General features: G+C 38.9%; 2 gene segments (V, D, J or C); both read right to left on the reverse strand.

Annotated features, from left to right (window-relative positions):
* Positions 1-92: 92 nt before the first annotated feature.
* Positions 93-550, reverse strand: LOC121438445. The segment is given in 2 exon segments: positions 93-421; positions 505-550. Coding segments are annotated over 2 exon segments (375 nt in total).
* Positions 551-18043: 17493 nt separating this feature from the next.
* Positions 18044-18498, reverse strand: LOC121438539. The segment is given in 2 exon segments: positions 18044-18372; positions 18447-18498. Coding segments are annotated over 2 exon segments (375 nt in total).
* Positions 18499-21681: the final 3183 nt, after the last annotated feature.

Here is a 21681-nt window from a genome sequence, read left to right on the forward strand (position 1 = left end):
GAGTGATCATTTTGGAGCAAAGCTCCAGGACAATCTTCTCTGCAATCTCAGTCTCAGGGCAGCTTCCTGCTCCTCCGGGGTTTCTGACACACTTACGATGTGGTTGTAACACTGTGTCTTGTACAGTAATAGACTGCAGAGTCCTCAGATGTTAGGCTGCTGAGCTCCATGTAGGCTGTGCTGGAGGATGTGTCTGTAGTCAGTTTGGCCTTGCCTTGGAACTTCTGTTTGTACTCAGTATTACCATTTCTAGGATAAATAACTCCAGTCCACTCCAGGCTCTCTCCTGGCTTCTGCTTCATCCAGTCAATACTGTAGTCAGGGAAGGTGTAGCCAGAAGCCATGCAGGACAGCTTCATTGAGGACCCCGGTTTTCTAAGCTCAGAACCAGACTGCTGCAGTTGTACCTGAGAGTGGACACCTGTGAAGAAAAAGGCATAGTCTATTTCACTGTCAACCGAGTCCCTGTTCCTTCTTCAGGTTTGAAACTGGAAAGTTCCTTACCTGTACTTACAGACACAAGAAAGATAATGGTCCAACTCCATCCCATATTGAAGACCTGTGTGCTCAGTGACTGATAAGAGGACACTGGTCATATGTTGTTCTGGGGTATGGACATCCCTGTATTTACCATAATAGATTCAGGTTATTTGCATATTCCTGAGCAGGGAACTTGTTAGATAAGGACCCGGACCAGGAGGAGGAGAAGGAGTTAGAGGAGACCTGTGAAAGGCAAAAGAATGCTGAGGGCCAAATCCTAATCCTGTCTGAGGAAATGTATAAAATGTCCTTTGCTGAGGATGTAAATCAGGACACAAGTTCTCAAAAAATTTCAAGCCTGAGGCAGTTGCTCCTCTTTGTGAAAATCTTATCAGTTTGATTCATAGATAGTGGTTGTGATAATAAAGATAGTTATGAGAAATTAAAACTGCTTAGTTTGAAATTCTTCATATCGATGCAATTAGTATTTGTCTTTCAAACAGAATATAAACTAAGAAATTCATCAAAATGAACAAAAGTAAATGTACATCAGCAACATTTACACGATAATGATTATTGCAGCAACATTGCAAAAGCTAAATTATGGAAATAAATTATGTATCTTTGAACAGAATATTTTATTAAGAAGAAATATTTATATAAACAACATGTTTATATAAACAATACCTGCAAGAACTATGGAACTTGCATTACTTATAGAAAAATGAATGCAACTAGTGATAAATATATTAAGACCGTCTCAGAAACACAGATGTAAAATGAGACTCATATTAGTAGTTTATGTTAAATTCTCTAGCAGAATCAAGGAAAAGAAGAAGGGGAAAAAATAAGAGTAGAGATTATGGCAGAAATATACACAGTGTGCAAAATACATATGTATAAAAACATTCTAAACATATGTAAAATATTTTTACATTTAATAATTAATATTCTTTAAATATTATTCCATGTATAAAATATAGTATAATTATATCTACATCCACTATGCCTTACTGATTCCTCTTGGAATCTTCCATTAATTCTCTCTCCCAACTACATGACCTCTTTTGTATCATTAACTAATAACCCAGTGAGTACAATCAGTAGTATCTATACACACATAGGTGGAGTCATTGACTAGTACACAGGAATCCTGCAGAAAAAAATCCCAAAGACAATTGATTGTATTTTTCTCATCAGTAATCAAATGACAATAGATCCTCAAAATGCTTTGGGTCCTCAAGAATTTCTATCCATCCATGTAATAGTTGCATAAGTTGTTACACCTTCTTTATTACTAAGAAGAGTGCACATATACACCAACATGTATGTGTTATTCTTAGAGGAAAACTTACGGAATTCAATTTTTGTGTATTACTATCATGTGGGTCCAAGTAGTCAAACTAATGTTGATAATCTTGGCAGTAGACTCCTTTACCTCTTCAGGTACTTTACAAGCTCCCACAAAACAAAATGACCTCAATGGCATTTATATACATATTTTCTCTCCTATCATATTGTGCACTTTTGTCTTATTTGTCTTTTGCCTATGTAACATGATTGTATAGGGTTTTGTATGTGCTTGTGTGTAAGACTATATAGTGTTTTATTTCACTGTAGTTTTAAACCATTTTAAAAATAATTTTTGTCTATTTGGGTTTTTTTTCCTACAAAGAGAAAAACAAGTTATGGGTTGAGTAGGAAAGGACAAAGGAAAGATCTTGGAAGAATAAATAGAAAGGAATCAGTGATCAGAACACTTTGCATGAAATTGTTCAAAATATCTGTAAAGAGCAAATAAAAACTGAATAAAATAAACAAGAAAATATAAACCCATAAAAGTTTAACAAAGAATCTTTAGCAAGGAAACATCAATTATCAATCACAACAGTTGTAGGTCAGCTATTGGACTCAATAAATGAAACAACAGAGGACATAGAGCCCCTTTCAAACCAACCTCACCTCTCTACTGAGGATAATTGACTCTCTTCTGCCTACTGATGGTCCTGTGCTCCCATCCACTATGGTTTCTCATGGCTTACACTGAAGTTGCACAGTCTCCCTTGAACAGTAACACATCCCTACAACTTCAGTCCTCACAAAGCTCCATTGCAGGGAGAAATGGCTCTTGCTTACCTGGAGATGCTGACCGGAAGTTTCAGAAATTGATTTCAAGATGTCCTGTACTATCAGCAGTTCCCTTCTCAATGGCAAGCACCTCCCAGATGACAGTGCTCTAACAGTTCCCACTTGTAGTAAGGTGACAACAGAGGAGAAAAAAGCCTTGACTACCTTCATTAGCCTATACCTGGGACAGAGCACCTGATGTCAAAGAACCACAATGAATCTTAAGCTCAGATGCAGCCAGCCCCCCATAGATCCACTGATGAAGGAGGGTCATGTGTCTATGTGTAACTTTCATTGGTTAATAAAGAAACTGCCTTGGCCCTTTGATAGGACAGAAAATTAGGTAGGTGGAATAAACAGAATTGAATGCTGAATTGAGGAAGAAGGCAGTGAGGCAGACGCTATAGCTCTCCTCTCCAAGATGGATGCACATTAAGATCTTTCCTAGTAAGCCAACATCTCATGGTGCTACACAGATTACTAAATATGGATTAATCAAGATGTGAGAGTTATCCAGTAAGACACTGGAGATAAGGGGCAGGCAGTGTTTAAAAGAATACAGTTTCTGTGTAATTATTTCGGGTAAAGCTAGCCGTGAGCCGGTGGGGAACACAACCAGCTGTTCCTTCTAAAATCCACTTATGAATTCCTGAAGCATGCAGATAAGTGACCAACAGAAAGAAGAAAACCCACTGTTGTACTCACAGAAACGTTTACAATCCAGAAAAATGTTCTCATATTTAGAAGGAAGAAAAAGTGAAGGAAATATATGCTGTGACTCAATCTGTTTCTACATTTAAAGAAATGAGGGGAAACAGGGGATATCCTTGACAAGGACCCTAATGTGTTGCAGATATCTGTGCTTATACAGATTTATCTCTCCATGTCTACAATTCCAAGTCCAGAATTCTCTTATCCTTGGACAGGGCATGTGTTATTTGAGATTCTCAGAAGGTGAACATTTCCATGGAAGAGGAATGAATTTGGAATATGCCCAAATTCCAGGAATAACACAGCCAATAGCACTATGTAGGGATATGTGTGTTTAATTAAAAAGTATAAAGTAAAGTTGCAATGCTAAAAAATACATACTAAATAAATTCAGGATATTCATGTATATTTTGTTCTAATATCATATCATGAATCAGAGAAACCTAATGTTCTAGGGTAGAATAAGCTGAGACCAGACTGATGTATATCTTCTCTTCTATCACTTGTCAGAATTGATATGATGTTTTGTGGTTTGTTAATTCACAGGTCAACACCCTCTTCTCACTGTAGAAGAATTCTTATCCCTAAAATTTCTGGAGACATCCTCCTCTTACAATAAAATCCTTCTACAAAAATCTGAGTTTTATAATAATATTAAATAGATAGCTTATTTTATTTTACTTTTATTTTTTGGCATTTTACATTATTGATTGTTTTCATTTGCATAATTTTTCCTTATTTACTTCCTTCTGCTTTTATTTTTATTTTATTTTTTATTTTTTTTTATTGAGAAAAGCAGAAAAAAAAACAAGTTTCCACCTCCTCCCAGCCTCCCATTTCCCTCCCCCTCCTCCAACCCTACGCCCCCTCCTCCCACCCTTCTCCCCCTCCCCCCACTCCTTTCCCCCTCCCTCTACAGTCCAAAGAGCAGTCAGGGTTTTCTGCCCTGTGGTAAGACCTAGGACCTCCCACCTCCGTCCATACCTAGGAAGGTGAACATCCAAACTGGCTGGGCTCCCACAAAGCCATCACATTACGTAGGATCAAACCCCCGTGCCATTGTCCTTTGCGTCTCATCAGCCCTCATAGTTCGCCATGTTCAGAGAGTCCAGTTTTATCCCATGCTTTTTCAGTCACAGTCCAGCTGGTCTTGGTGAGCTCTCAAAAGATCAGGTCCACTGTCTCAGTGGGTGGGTGCATCCCTCGTGGTCCTGACTTCTTTGCTCATGTTCTCCCTCCTTCTGCTCCTCCTTGGGACTTTGGGAACTCAGTCCAGTGCTCCAGTGTGGGTCTCTGTCTCTATCTCCATCCATCACCAGATGAAGGTTCTATGATGATATGCAAGATATTCGTCAGTATTGCTCAAGGATAGGGTCATTTCAGGATCCCTATTCTCAACTGCCCAAGGAACTAACTAGGGACCTCAGCTTGGGCACCTGGGAGCCCCTCTAGGGTCAGGTCTCTTGCCAACCCTAAAGTGGTTCCCTTAACTAAGAATTGTGGTTCCGTGCTCCCCTACCAACCTTCCTTTATCCCAATCCTCCTGCTTTCCCAAGGCCCGACCTCCTTCCCTTCTAACTTTTCTCTCCCCATCTACCCTTACCCCCAACCCACCCCACCCCAAGATCCCAATTTTCTCCCCGGCAATTTTGTCTACTTCCCTTAGCCAAGAGGATAACTATATGTTTTTCCTTGGGTTCCCCTTCTTACTTAGCTTCTTTAGATTCACCTATTGTAGACTCCGTGACCCTTATTTATGGCTAGAAACCAATTATGAGTGAGTACATCCCATGTTCATCTTTTTGGGTCTGGGATACCTCACTCAGGATAGTGTTTTCTATTTCCATCCATTTGCATGCAAAATTCGAGAAGTCATTGTTTTTTGCCGCTGAGTAGTACTCTAATGTGTATATATTCCATACTTTCTTCATCCATTCTTCCATTGAAGGGCATCTAGGTTGTTTCCAGGTTCTGGCTATTACAAATAATACTGCTATGAACATAGTTGAACAAATACTTTTGTCATATGATAGGGCATTTCCTAGGTATATTACCAAGAGTGGTATTGCTGGGTCCAAGGGTAGGTTGATCCCGAATTTCCTAAGAAACCGAAACACTGCCTTCCACAGTGGTTGCACAAGATTGCATTCCCACCAGCAATGGATGAGGGTACCCCTTCCTCCACAACCTCTCCAGCAAAGGTTATCGTTGGTGTTTTTGACTTTAGCCATTCTCACAGGTGTAAGATGATATCTCAAAGTTGTTTTGCTTTGCATTTCCCTGATTGCTAAGAAAGTTGAGCATGACCTTAAGTGTCTTTGGCCATTTGAACTTCTTCCGTTGAGAATTCTCTGTTCAGATCATTGCCCCATTTTTTAATTGGGTTAATTCGCATTTTAAAGTCTAGTTTCTTGAGTTCTCTATATATTTTGGAGATCAGACCTTTGTCTGTTGCGGGGTTGGTGAAGATCTTCTCCCAGTCAGTAGGTTGCCTTTGTGTCTTAGTGACAGTGTCCTTTGTTTTACAGAACCTTCTCAGTTTTAGTAGGTCCCATTTATTCAATGTTGCTCTTAATGTCTGTGATTCTGGGGTTATACATAGGAAGCGATCTCCTGTGCCCATCTGTTGTAGGGTATTTCCCACTTTCTCTTCTATCAGATTCAGTGTGTTCGGGCTGATATTGAGGTCTTTAATCCATTTGGACTTGAGTTTTGTGCACGGTGAAAGATGTGGGTCTATTTTCATTCTTCTACAGGTTGACATCCAGTTGTGCCAGCACCATTTGTTGAAGATGCTTTCTTTCTTCCATTGTATACTTTTAGCTCCTTTATCAAAAATGAGGTGTTCATAGGTTTGTAGGTTAAAATCTGGGTCTTCTATACGATTCCATTGGTCGACTTCTCTGTTTTTATGCCAGTACCACACTGTTTTCATTACTGTAGCTCTGTAATAGAGTTTGAAGTCAGGGATGGTAATGCCTCCAGAAGATCCTTTATTGTATAGGATTGTTTTGGCTATCCTGGTTTTTTGTTTTTCCATATAAAGTTGATTATTGTCCTCTCCATATCTGTGAAGAATTTTGATGGGATCTTGATGGGGATTGCAATGAATCTATAAATTGCCTTAGGTAGAATTGCCATTTTTACTATGTTGATCCTCCCAATCCAAGAGCAAGGTAGATCCATCCATTTTTTGGTATCCTCTTCAATTTCTTTCTTCAATGCCTTAAAGTTCTTGTCAAATAGATCTTTCACTTCCTTGGTTAGATTTACCCCAAGATATTTAATGCTGTTTGTGGCTATCGTGAATGGTGAAGCTTCTCTGATTACCCTCTCTGCTTCCATATCCTTTGTGTATAAGAGGGCGACTGATTTTTTGGAGTTGATCTTGTATCCTGCCACATTACTAAAGCTGTTTATCAGCTGTAAAAGTTCTTTGGTGAGTTTTGGGGGTCGCTTAAGTACACTATCATATCATCTGCGAATAACGAAAGTTTAACTTCTTCCTTTCCAATTCGAATCCCCTTGATCCCATTATGTTGTCTTATTGCTATTGCTAGAACTATATTGAAGAGGTATGGAGAGAGTGGACATCCTTGTCGTGTTCCTGAGTTAAGCGGGATGGCTTTGAGTTTCTCTCCGTTTAATTTGATGTTAGCTGTCGGCTTGCTGTATATAGCTTTTATTATATTTAGGTATGACCCTTGTATCCCTAATCTCTCCAAGACTTTTAACATAAATGGATGTTGAATTTTGTCGAATGCTTTTTCAGCATCTAATGAGATGATCATATGGTTATTTTCTTTCAGTTTATTTATATGCTGGATTACATTGATAGATTTTCGTATGTTGAACCAGCCCTGCATCTCAGGAATGAAGCCTACTTGATCATAATGGATAATTTTCCTCATGTGTTCTTGGATTCGGTTTGCCAGTATTTTGTTGAGGATTTTTGCGTCGATGTTCATGAGTGAGATTGGCCTGTAATTCTCTTTCCTGGTTGAGTCTTTGTGTGGTTTTGGTATCAGAGTAACTGTAGCTTCATAAAAGGAATTAGGTAATGACCTTCTGTTTCTATATTGTGGAATACATTAAGGAGTATGGGTATTAGCTCATCTTGGAAGTTCTGGGAGAAATCCGCATTGAAACCATCTGGTCCTGGGCTTTTTTTGGTAGGGAGGTTTTTGATAACAGCTTCTAATTCTTCGCGACCAACAGGTCTGTTTAGATTGTTCACCTGGTCCTGGTGTAACTTTGGTATATGGTATTTATCTAAAAAAGTGTCCATTTCTTTTACATTTTCCAGTTTTGTGTTATACAGGCTTTTGTAATATGATCTGATGATTCTCTGAATTTCCTCTGTGTCTGTGGTTATGTCCCCCTTTTCATTTCTGATCTTATTAATTTGCGTATTCTCTCTCTGCCGTTTGATTAGTTTGGATAGGGGTTTGTCAATCTTGTTGATTTTCTCCAGGAACCAGCTTTTTCTTTCATTGATTCTTTGGATTGTTTTCTGTGTTTCTATTTTGTTGATTTCAGCCCTCAGTTTGATTGTTTCCAATCTTCTACTCCTCCTAGGTGAGTCTGCTTCTTTTTTTTTCTAGAGCTTTCAGGTGGGCTGTTAAGTCTTCAATATGTGCTTTCTCTGCTTTCTTTAAGTGGGCACTTAGTGCAATGAACTTTCCTCTTAGCACTGCTTTCATAGTGTCCCATAAGTTCGAGTATGTTGTTTCTTTATTTTCATTGAATTCAAGGAAGACTTAAATTTCTTTCTTTATTTCTTCCTTAATCCAGGTATGGTTCAGAAGTTGACTGTTCAGTTTCCATGAGTTTGTAGGTTTTCTGGGGGTAGCATTGTTGTTGAATTCTAACTTTAATCCATGGTGATCTGATAAGACACAGGTGGTTACTAATATTTTTTTGTAACTGTGTAAGTTAGCTTTGTTACCGAGTATGTGGTCAATTTTCAAGAAGGTTCCATGAGCTGCAGAGAAGAAGGTATATTCTTTCCTCTTCGGGTGGAATAATCTATAGATGTCTGTTAAGTCCATTTGCTTCATTACCTCCATTAATTCTCTAATTTCTCTGTTAGGTTTCTGTTTGATTGACCTGTCCATTGGTGAGAGAGGAGTGTTGAAGTCTCCTACTATTAGTGTGTGTGGTTTGATGGCTGCCTTGAGTTTTAGTAATGTTTCTTTTACGTACGTGGGCGCTTTTATATTCGGGCCATAGATATTCAGGATTGAGACTTCATCCTGATGAATTGTTCCTGTTATGAGTATAAAATGTCCCTCTCCATCTCTTCTGATTGATTTAAGTTTGAAGTCAACTTTGTTAGAAATTAGTATGGCCACACCTGCTTGTTTCTTAGGTCCATTTGCTTGATAAGCCTTTTCCCAGCCCTTTACTCTGAGTAGGTGCCTGTCTTTGTGGTTGAGGTGTGTTTCTTGTAGACAGCAGAACGTTGGATCCTCTTTTCGTATCCAATCCCTTAGCCTGTGCCTTTTTATAGGTGAGTTGTTTCCATTGACATTAAGTGATATTTATGACCAGTGGTTGTTAACTCCGGTCACTTTTTTAGTAGTAGGGTTTGTGTGTTTCCCTTCTTTGAGTTGCGCTGGTGAAAGGTCTCTAGATGACTGAGTTATTGTGGGCATTGTTGGACTCCTTGGTTAGTGATTTTCCTTCTATAATTTTCTGTAAGGCTGGATTTGTGGCTACGTATTGTTTGAATTTGTTTTTATCCTGGAAAATTTTGTTTTCTCCATTTATAGTGAATGAAAGCTTGGCTGGATATAGTAGTCTGGGCTTGCATCCATGATCTCTTAGTTTTTGCAGTACATCTATCCAGGACCTTCTGGCTTTCATGGTTTCCATAGAGAAGTCAGGTGTAAGTCTGATAGGTTTACCTTTATAAGTAACTTGGCCTTTTTCCTTTGCGGCTCTTAATATTCTTTCTTTATTCTGTGTATTTTGTGTTTTGATTATTATATGGCGAGGGGATGTTTTTTTTTTGATCCAGCCTATTTGGTGTTCTGTATGCTTCTTGAACCTTCATAGGTACCTCTTTCTTCAGGTTGGGAAAGTTTTCTTCTATAATTTTATTAAGTATATTTTCTGTACCGTTGAGCTGCACTTCTTCTCCTTCTACTCCAATTATTCTTAGGTTTGGTCTTTTTATTGTGTCCCAAATTTCCTGAATGTTTTGTGATGAGAATTTGTTGGTTTTGCTGTTTTCTTTGATCAGTGTGTTTATTTTTTCTATGGTATCTTCAGTGTCTGATATTCTCTCTTCTATCTCTTGTAATCTGTTGTTAGTACTTGTTTCTGTCATTCCTGTTCGTTTACCCAGATTTTCCATCTCCATTCTTCCCTCGGTTTGTGCTTTCTTCATTGCTTCCATTTCATTCTTCATGTCTTGAACCGCTTCCCTAACCTGTTTGATTGCTTTTTCTTGTTTCTCTTGGTTTTCTTGCGTGTCTTTGAGCGATTTATTCATTTCCTCTACCTTTTTGTTTGTAATCTCTAATTGTTTATGGCAGTTTTTCACCTCCTGTTTAAGGTCCTCTATTATTTTCATATAGTTCACTTTTGAGTCGATTTCTTCTATTTCTTCAGGAGTAGGGTGTACAATTCTTCTTATTTCGGGATCCCTGGTTTCTGGTGGTGTCATGTTGCCTTTCAGATTATTGGAGGAATTCTTGTATTGGCGCCTTCCCATCTCTTCCTTCAAATGGAGCCAGGAGAGGCCTGGTCTCTTGGGCCAGACTTTGCTGTGATTGACTCTCAGGGTATATCTCTTCAGTGTAGAAGCAGGAACCGTTCCCGTCCAGATGGGATTCCTCAGCAACCGTCCTGATGGGATTCCTCAGCAACCGTCCCGTCCTGATGGGATTCCTCAGCAACTAAACAGGGCCACTGGAAGCCCAATGATCCAGGGCCAACAGGATGAATGGAGCAAGTGGGGGAGGGGGGTATCCAGGAGCGCGCAGGAAGCCTGGCGCCAGAGCTGAAGATGCCTGGCTCCCTTACAGGGGACCCTGATGCCTGCCTGGCTGGCAGGCACTAGCCGCTCTGGGTGGGTCGCCTTAGTTTAGGAGCTTAAGACTGTAGTTGAGCACTGGTCCTAGCATACAGCGGGGCAGTGTTTGGCTTTATTTTACTTTTAAAGTCATTTTGCGTTTATAAGTGCCTGTTTCCTTCCAAATTTATCCGTAAACCTTGTTCATGCGTGGAAATTTTGGAAGCCAGAAGTGGGTGTTGGACAACATGGAAGAAAAGTTACAGAGAGTTATGTGCTGCTATGTGAGTGCTGGGCACTGGAAACATGTCCTCAGAATGAGCAGCCAATTCTCCAGGATCCTGTGTTACTACTTAAATTAAAGTTCTAAGGAAGTACAAGCCTTTGTGCAAATCATTACTCCTGATTTCTTCCAAGAGAGAAAAAGTATGGCTTAATTTGATTTTATTTAAAAGTGATTTATTCCACAATTATCATTTTCACTTTTATTGAAAATAGATATTTTTCATATAGTATATCCTGCTTATGATTTCCCCCTTTGTCTCTTCATCCAAGTTCCCACCCATAGTCAGGTATGAAATTCTCATTAAATTCAATGAGTCACAAATAAAAAGAGTCACAAAGTGATACATGCCGATGAAAAGAATTTCTTTTACAAGAGAGGGACAGAAAGAGAAAGGAGAGAGTCAAGGTGACTAAAGTTAATTACATTTATTTATAAAACTGTCAAATAAAAAAAAATGAAAACTGGAGGAAAACAAAAATTTGCTGGCATAAAAAATCTCAGATCTTCTCTGGGTTTGAGGTTCACACCTATAAAGACTGAATCAGGTTAGATGTAAAATTATCTTGGAATTTAGTTACTGGGCCAAGATTGCCTGTGGACTCCTGTCTGAATCCCAAGGACTGAAACAGAGAATCCCACTGATGGGCTGTCTCTTGTCAGAACAAATTCTCCAGATTCCTTCAGGATTCCTCAGGATCTAATGCATGGGGTCATGGGGATGTGCAGCATGTGGCAGCTGGTGTTCAGCAGGTTGACCCACCAGACATATGGTTCCCTGGTGGGGAGCCCCATCTGGAACGGCCATGCAGACACTAGCTGTGGACCAGTTGCTCCTTTTTTTAGTTTCTCTCATGAGCTACTTCATTTCTTCCTCAAGAACAGCTGTGGGGTTCATTATGTGACCCTTTGGCAGTGGGTTTTACATTTATTTGGGCACATATATAGTTGTGAGTGGTCAATACGATGAATTCTGTTTAGGCTGTATAACTTTGATGAATAGACACAATACTAGGATATTTTGCACTACTCAGACTAACAGAGGTTCTCAGTCACAAAGATGACCTTTTACACAGACAGCAAGCTTTGGACTTCAGAGCAGATTCAAAGCAGTTTGGTGACACCTGGAGGCAAATATTAGGATGCCCCTAGCGACAAAAAAAAATTAGTGGTCAATTTCCTAGGTGTTCTTTGTTGCTGATTCAAGGTAAGATCTTGAAGCAACTTTAGTCTGCGTGTGCTCCCTACCTTCAAGGTCAAACTAATTCATGGTTATTGTTAAGCCTTAAGTTTAAATGCTATTTTCTGTCTGAGAACCCTCACCAACTTAGAGCAACAAGCATGGCTCATTGTGACATCACTGGCCTAAGAGAAACTACATAGCTTATCATGGGGTATGAGAATGGGTCAGGCCCTGAAAATGTGACAATACTGTCTAGAGCTTAGGCAATGAAATAGCAGCATTGAGGAGCAGCAGTGGCAGCATGGAGACAGACAGAGATGATTGTGTGGAGCTGTGTGAGAGCTGCTGCAGAATGTGAGTGAAGAGAGTGTGTGCTGAGTGAGAGATGAAGCATGGAAGAAGTGTGGGAGAGTGAATGAGTGATACTAAGAATGTGAATAATGTAGAACTGTGTGTGTGTGTGTATGTGTGTGTGTGTGTGTGTGTAAACAAATATGTGAGAGAGAGCTGTGTGAAAAAAGTACTACATATAGGAGCTGTGCCTAGGAACTGTGTAAAGTGCTCAATTGTGTGAGAGAGGTAAATGAGATGTTTAGCTGTGTTTATATTTGTCACTGTGTGGAGGCAAGGAAAATGAAGCTGTAGTGAAAAGAGATATAGAAGAGAAATGTATATAAAAGACAATGGGGATGTTCTATCGGGAAACCACTAAGGCCCAGCTGGACTGGGTCTGAAAAAGCCTGGGAAAAAAACGGACTTGCTGAACATAGCGGACAATGAGGACTACTGAGAACTCAAGAACAATGGCAATGGGTTTTTGATCCTATTGCATGTACTGGCTTTGGGGGAGCCTAGGCAGTTTGGATGCTCACCTTACTAGACCTGGATGGAGGTGGGTGGTCCTTGGACTTCCCACAGGTCAGGGAACCCTGATTGCTCTTCGAGCTGATGAGGGAGGGGGACTTGATCAGGGGAGGGGGAGGGAAATGGGAGGCGGTGGCAGGGAGGAGGCAGAAATCTTTAATAAATAAATTTTTAAAAAAAGAATTATGTGTAGCCATGTGAAAAAGATGTAATTGAACGTAGAAATATGTAACTGTGCAGGAGAGAGATGTTTGTGTGTAAGAGAGAAATGTTGTTGTATCTTATGAAAGTAGCTGTGTAGAGACAGATTTTCACACAGTAATTTTAAGAAGAAGTAGAAGAGAAAGTTACCACCAGAAAAGCATTCACTTCTTCCTTTTTTCTTAGGTTAACTGCAGAAAGTTTGTTTTCTTATTTTCACTCTTATAAAAAAGTCTATCCACCAATGCATTGTAGATTCTTTACATATCCTGGTGCTATTGGTTTCTAAAGGAAACTGTTATATTTGGGGGAAGCTCAAGGTCCCAAAGGAAATAAACCCTTCCTTAGTCACTCTCTGCACCTGCTTCTGGGCTGACCCTGAGTTCCTGTGTTCTGTGTGCCTCCTGCTGGAAATGAGCTCCGAAGTTGTTCCTGAGCACAATTCAGGGAGTGTTGTGTGCCTGACTGTGATGTCCCTCAATGTGCTCATCACAGGAATATTTATCTGTCACTTCCACTAACAAAAAAGTGAACCTTGACGATGATATGTTTCTAAAGGTGAATATGAAGTTGCCATTACCACACAGTAAGCCATCCCTTCACTCTAGATGAGGTACTGAGCACTGAGTTTAGTGTGCAGTAGTCAGAAGTAGAATTATCTAATTGATCAGAGAAACAGAAGACATAAAGTTGAAATGCAGTAATGGAGAGAATTTGATAAAACTTCAAGCCTATCACTTCTTAGATTTATATGAGCAGTCCTCAAGAATAGGAGAGGGGCTTGGACAACTCAGAGTGCTTACTTGTGACAGAGCCTGGATCCCCTTCCACTTAGTTCCATATGAATCACTGACACTTTTTCTGTCAAGGGTCCACCCTAACCTCAGTATGAGGGAAAAGTTTATCTGAGCTTCCTGAGCTTAGTCAGCAGCTGATCCTGGTAACCATAGAGAATTACTCTTGCTCTCACTGACAGGTTCTATGGTGATATGCAAGATATTCGTCAATATTGCTATAGGATAGGGTCATTTCAGGTTCCCTATCCTCAACTGCCCAAGGGACTAACTGGGGACATCACCATGGGATCCTGGGAGCCACTCTAGGGTCAAGTCTCTTGCCAACCCTAAGGTGGATCCCTTAACTAAGAATTGTGCTTCCGTGCTCCCCTGTCCAACCTTCCTTTATCCAAATCCTCCTGTTTCCCCAAGTTCCCCCCTCCTTCCCTTCTCACTTTTCTCTCCCCATCTCCCCTTACCCCCATCCCACCCCACCCCCAAGATCCCAATTTTCTCCCCTGCAATTTTGTCTACTTCCCATAGCCAAGAGGATAATTATATGTTTTTCCTTGGGTTCGCCTTCTTATTTAGCTTCCTTAGGTTCACCAATTGTAGTCTCTGATGGCAAAAGCATTTGTTCAACTATGTTCATAGCAGTATTATTTGTAATAGCCAGAACCTGGAAACAACCTAGATGCCCTTCAATGGAAGAATGGATGAAGAAAGTACGGAATATATACACATTAGAGTACTACGCTGTGGTAAAAAACAATGACTTCTCGAATTTTGCATGCAAATAGATGGAAATAGAAAACACTATCCTGAGTGAGGTATCCCAGACCCAAAAAGATGAACATGGGATGTACTCACTCATAATTGGTTTCCTTATGGTTTCTTATAGCTCTGCTAGGACCTAAAGAACTATATTGACTAGATATGGAGTGGACAACCTTGTCTTGTTCCTGATTTCAATAGAATTGCTCGAGTTTCTCTCCATTTAGTTTGATTTTGGCTTGCTGTATATTGCCTTTAATTATGTTTAGGTATGTTCCTTGTATCCCTGCTCTCTTAAAGACCTTTATCATGAAGGGATGATGTATTTTGTCAAAAGCTTTTTCAGCATCTAATGAGTTGATCATGTGGTTTTTATTTTTCAGCTTGTTTATATGGTGGATTAGGTTGACAGATTTTTGTATGTTGAAAAATCTTGCATCTCTGGGATGAAGCCCACTTAAATATGGTGGATGACAGTTCTAATGTGTTTTTGGATTCAATTTGTCAGTATTTCATTTAGACTTTTGCATCCATGGTCATGAGTGAAACTGGTCTATAATTCTCTTTCATAGTAATGTCTCTCTGTGATTTGGGTATCAGGGTAATTGTAGCCTCATAAAAAGTGTTTGTCAATGTTCCTTCTGTTTCTATTGTGTGGAATAATTTGAGGAGTATTGGTATTAGTTATATTTTTGAAAGTCCTGTAAAATTCTGAGCGAAAACCATCTGGTCCTGGGGTTTATTTTTTGTTTGGGAGACTTTTGATTGCTGTTTCTATTTCTTCAGCAGCTATAGGTCTGTTTAATTTGCATATCTTGTCTTGATTTAATTTTGGTAAGTGATATTTATTCAGAATGTTGTCATTTCCTTTAAGTTTCCAAATATTTTAAAGCACATGTTTCCAAAATATGACCTGATGATCCTCTGGATTTCCTCTGTATCTTTTGTTATGTTCCCCTTTTCAATTCTGATTGTGTTAATTTGGATATTCTCTCTCTGCCTTTTTGTTAGTTTGGATAAAGGTTTGTCTATTTTGTTGATTTTCTCGATGTACCAACTCTTTGTCTCATTGATTCTTTTATTTTTTTTTCTTTGTTTCTATTTTGTTAATTTCAGCGTTCAGTTTTGTTATTTCCTGCCATCTAGTTCTCTTAGGTGAGTTAGCTTCTTTTTGTTCTAAGATTTTTCAAATGTTCTGTTAATTCACTAGTGTGGGATTTTTCCAACTTCTTTATGTAGGCGTTTAATCCTATGAACTTGCCTCTTAACACTGCTTTCGCTGGGCGGTGGTGGCGCACACCTTTAATCCCAGCACTTGGGAGGCAGAGGCAGGCGGATCTCTGTGAGTTCAAGGCCAGCCTGGTCTAGAAGAGCTAGTTCCAGGACAGGAACCAAAAAGCAACAGAGAAACCCTGTCTCGAAAATCAAAAACAAACAAACAAAAAAAAAAACACTACTTTCATTGTGTCTCTTAAATTTGGGTATGTTGTGTGGTCATTTTCATTTGTAATAGCCAGAACATAGAAACAATCTTGATGGTCCTCAACCGAAGAATCTATAAAGAAAATGTGGTACATTTATGCAGTAAATACTACTCAGAGGTAAAATAAAGATGACATCTTTAAATTTGCGTGAAAATGGACAGAAGTGGAAGAAAACATGCTGAGTGAGGAAAACTGGACCCAAAAAGATGAACACAGAATGTATCCTAAGTGGATAGGAGTTGTAAGGCAAAGAATAACAAGCCTGTAATCCATGACCTCAAGAAGTTAGGTTACAAAGCGAATACTAAGAGAAACATACATAGACTACCCTGAGAAGGGGAAGTAGACTGGATCTTCTGAGAAAATTGGGAGTGTGTGTGGAGGGGAGAAGGGCTTTTGTGGGGAGGATTTATTCCTGCCTTAATGCAATGTGCTAGACTTCGTTGATTCCCCATGTGAAGCCTTACTCTCTCTGAGGAATGAATGGTAGTGGGATGAAGGAGAAAGTGGGTGGAGGGAGCAGGAAGAGGAGAAGGGGTGGTATATAGGAATTGTATGTAAAATGAGAAAAAATAGTTTTTTTAAAAAAATAAATAAATTGATATCAAAAATGTTATAGAGAGATGATTTGAGGATCATTTCTCTATAGAAATAATAGATGTTATGACAAATATGTATGAAAGGATACTCTTGGCCTGACAAGCCCATATGAAAACAATTCTCACCACCTCTCAGTTTAGACTATGACTTTAGTAATGGATGGATGGTTGCCTATCCACTGCTTCTCATATTCAAAGCATTAACACCTTAAAACAATATTCTTGTCAGTTTATTAGACAAGGTAATTTCTAAACAGTGGCCCAACAGCTTGCCTGCACTTAGGTGTTTAACAATCAAAGTAGCCAAGCTGTTATAAGAACTTGAAATAAAGTTCTTGATATTAATACTCCCAAGACATCTTTCCCACTATATACAAAACATACAGATCCTTTTATGAATTTGTAAGTCATTTACAAGAAGCTATAGAGCAGCACATTGATAATAAAGAAACTGCTTCTGCCTTGTCTCTTTCATCTGCTTATTAAAATACAAATTTTATCTTACAAAGATTCATTGTGTAGTTGCTAATGCCTCTCCTACTATTGTTGACTTTATACAAGCATCCCAAAAAACAATGGCACAGAGGAATTCTGGCAGTTTCCTTGTGGCTTCCTTTATGTTTCAAATGTGCAGGGTAATAAAAATTCTCAAATATAAACAAAAACTTGACAATCAGCCTAGGATAGTAAACCTTCCTCTAACATACCTGCAAAATTTAAAATGCAATTTCACTGATCCAGTCAGTGTCAATTTAGATGTGGTGACAAAGACAATCCAAATTCAGAAAGCAAGCAAATGAGCAACCAGGGCTGTTGATGAACAGGACCAGGCCTCTTATATTCCCAGGTTGTAATCCCATTGCTCTGCCCCTAATGCTATCTATGGAGAAGCCCAATTTGTTGCCAAAGTAGCAAATTCTATACCCTCTGGATTCCACAGCTTGACAATCCTTAATCCTAAAAGAGTAAGAAATTTGATTGCTACTGCCAATAACAATTCATGACCACAATGTATTAATAACTAAGACATACAATTTGATTTCATAGAACAGCTTTAAGAACCTAAACCAACATCTATAGTGACCCCTTCCAACAAACTGCCCTTGCTTCTTTGTAAGAAATCAAACTGTACTATGAAAGGGGCTTTTGTTTGCCCAAATGCTGTTGATTTGCATTATACTGACATGATGATAGCTTTTTTCCAGCTACTCCAACAACAGTTCCAGTCCCTAAGGTTTAAGAGATATTTATATCAGAATGTATTGCTAAAATTTGTCCTATTCTTTACAAGAAAGAATCATGTCAGTGGAGGTGGTAACTGGTAAACATCTGGTCAAGTTATGGCCTCCTCTGAGGCACCCTGAATCAGCATCACTTCCTTCCCAGCAGTCCTTTTGAAAAGGTGACAAAGACCCTAAAAGACCGATTGGACAGAAAAAGGGACACTCCTAGTGATTATTTATCAACAAGTCTCCAGGCTAATCTCTCTGTCATTTCAGTCTAATGGCAGCTTCCTGCTCCTCAGAGGTTTCTGACACACTCAGGATGTGATTGCAACACTGTGTCTTGTACAGTAATAGACTGCAGAGTCTTCTGATGTCATGCTGCTGAGCTCCATGTAGGCTGTGCTGGAGGATTTGTCTGCAGTCAGTGTGGCCTTTCCCTGGAACTTCTGAGCATATTTAGTTTCACCATTTCCTGGATCAATCCTTCCAATCCACTCCAGTCCCTGACCAGGCTTCTGCTTCACCCAGTTCATATAGTAGCTAGTGAAGGTGTATCCTGAAGCCTTACAAGACATCTTCACTGAAGCCCCAGGCTTCACCAGTTCAGCCCCAGACTGTACCAGCTGGATCTGTGAGTTCACACCTGCAGAGAGAAAGGCAGAGTGGATGCCATTGTCACCTGAGAGTGCAGAAATCTGTATTTAGGGAGAGTGTTACCTGTAACTGCTGCCAATAGGAAGAGGACAATATAGCTCCATCCCATGCTGAGGACCTTGTGTGCTCAGTCACTGTGGACAGGACACTGTTCGTATGATGTTATGGTGTGTGTGCATCCCTGTATTTACCACCATAAGCTCATGTGATTTGCATATTCATGAGCAGGGACTTCTTAGATAAGTACCTAGTCGAGTTGGAGAAAAAGGAGGTACAGGCACCTGGGTCAGGTAGCAAGATGCTAAGGTTCAAATCCTAATCCTTTCTGGGGAAATGATCTCATACTTCTTCCCTGATCACTGTGCAGACCCTCTGTAAATAACATCAGGGCCTAAGATCTCAATTGATTCAGGCCTGAAACAGTTACTCGCCTTGACACAAGGTTATCAGATTGTTTATCAGGTGATTGTGATTATGAAGATGATGGCCATTAGTAATTACAAAACCTGCTAAATTTGCAGAATTTGTAGCATCCTTTCAGATATGTACAATTTATATTTGCCTTTGCACCTTGTTAAATATAAAATAAATAAAAACTGACATAAATGATCAAAAGGTAGAAACATTTGTATATCAAGATTTATTACATCACTTTCTCTAATAACTGAATTATAGAAACAATTATAATTGTAAACAGATGATTCCAGCAAGAAAATGTGTTTATATATGCAATACAACAGAAATATTTTATCTAAACGAAATAAAGAAATGGCATCACTCTCAGGAAATTCAATGCAACTCTAGATAGTTATATTAGTTAAAGACCCACTTAGAAATGTAGACATTATAAGAGTATTTAAATATTAGTTTTTAGATTTTGTGACAAAACATTTACATATACCAATACATAAAAATGTTTGAAAGAAACTGTCTAGCATAATAAGTGGCAAAACAGGTGGGTCAAGAAATAAAAGAGTAGAGATTTTCAGGAAATTTACACAGTCTACAATATCATTTTGATTGAAAATTCTAAATATATATTAAAATAGTTACAGTATTCAAGATGACTTTCCTTATTCTTAATTATTGATGTATGCTCTGTTTTATGATCAAATCTACCATAAATATGTCCCTCTGGCCCAACTTGGGACCTTCCAATTAATCTCTTTCTCATATTCCTGACCTCTTCTCTTCATTAACACAGTGAGTCCAATCAGTGCTATATGCACACATAGAGGTGGGGTCATTCACAAGTACATAGAGAACCTACAAAAATCGTACAAAGAAAAGTGATTATATCTTCTTCATCATTCTTGGAAAGCAAACAGACTTCCACATTTGTGTGGGCCTTCATGAGTCCTTCTCCATCATGTTGTAATATTTTAAAATATTATTGCAGTTTATTTAATGATGAGAGCAGTGCACACATGCATGCAGGTTGATACATTTGCCCCGGGGCAATTTAAGAAATTAAATTTTTGTATTCTACAATGTGGTTACAAGCAATCAAAATAGTATAGTCAAGACTGCCAGTAGACACCTTTACATGCTCAGCAGTTTCACAGCCTCTCAGTCTATCTTCGTGTATGGCTGGATTTGTTCATGTCTTATGCTGGAAACTATAGTGAGTGTTAGTTCGTACGGGCAATTGTCAAGTCAAGTATTAACATTTTAATTCCATGAGTTTCTGCCCTATATTCTGGATCTTACATTCTTTCCAGTGCCTCTTTGTGATGATCATTGTGCTTTAGGTGGGCGGTTAAATGACTCATCTAAGATTGTGTACTCAAACATTCATTTTCAGCACTTTGAGTAGTCATGAACATCTGCATTAATCATGAAACTCAGCACAGAAGAAATTCTGGGATCAAGGTTGAGAGCAGCATCAACTTATGGGAAACAGGAATAGATATTTGTAAGACAGTTTGACAATATGGCCATTAGCGATACAAGTAGGATCTACTAGGTAAGGAGTATGTCATCTCCAGTCACGGGTAATTTTTAACATGTTTACCAAGAATGAATACTTTCCTATGAATTTGACCACAAATCCAAGTAGAAAGTAGTTCATTATTACATAACTACTAGGCACTAGTGGATACATCTTAGCTGAAGTCTTATATTGTAGATCAAGAGGTCTGCTACTGTGTAAGATCCTTGATGTCTTTTCTCTCCCTTCTGGCTGCCTAGCTCCTTGCTACACAAGAAAAATTACCCAGCAGGGAGAATTTCCTGTTTAGTACAAAGTTGGTTTCTAATGAAATAATGAGTATTTGAACACAGAGAGCTGCATGGGTGAACTGTTCTGCTCCCAGAAACAATGAGTTATTAATGAACATCTCTATATGGGCACAAGACAACTCTCTATGATTTAATAATCAGGGAGGTCCCACAGGTGTTGAGAACAGTATGAGGTATTGCCAATGTCCTTATTTGTCTACATTAGCTTAATAGTTAGACCTTGTTTCTGAGAAAGAATTTAAAGTGTAAATAAATCTTAAGAGCTAGAAGTGGTGCATAACTCCAAGGAAAGAGTGTCTTCCAGACACTACAGGACTGATGCACATATGAAGTCACAGAGACTGGAAAGCATGCTGAGTCTGCACAGATTCAATCCTAATGGGGTCCCAATGTTCAGAGAAGAACACGGACACAGGCTTTCCTCCCCTAACCAAGAAGTTCTATAATTGATACTTCCTTGCAAAGGAAATGTTTGTTTTCTCTGTTGAAGTATTATTGGGTGTACTTACTTCACTCAGGACCAGACACAAGTCTTTCAGTAGATGGCTAACACAGAATAAATGCAATATTTTACAGATATTTTCTCTGATTTCACATTGTATGTTATTTCTTCAGTCTTACTAAACTTTTACCTATATAACATTGTCTCATTTTGAGTATTGTTATGGTTTATATGTATCTAAGTTCTTGTTTTTATTCTTACATAAATATTTTTTATTTTAATTTTTCTTTTTTGACTGCTTTCTACAGAGAGAAGGAGAGGGTGTGAAATTGGGGAGAAGATTTAGTAATTAGAATATATTGTACATTTTTAAAAAACTGTATAAAGTAAATAAAACTGAATGAAATTTTAAAAAATATACAAACTGGTGAGCAGTTTGACAAGGTATCTTTACTGTGTATGACCATGGAAAGATCATATGTCAATCACAGCTGGTACAGGTCAGTTAACAGACTTTAAGAAAGGAAACCACAAAGGATACAGAATCCCTTCCACACTTCACCCCATCTCTATAATGGAGATTCTTAGCTTCATTGTGCCCCCTGCTGGTCCTTT

Source organism: Microtus oregoni, unplaced genomic scaffold (assembly GCF_018167655.1).
Source record: "Microtus oregoni isolate MIOR12 unplaced genomic scaffold, Mior012 000056F_ref0000123, whole genome shotgun sequence".
Lineage (NCBI taxonomy): Eukaryota > Metazoa > Chordata > Mammalia > Rodentia > Cricetidae > Microtus > Microtus oregoni.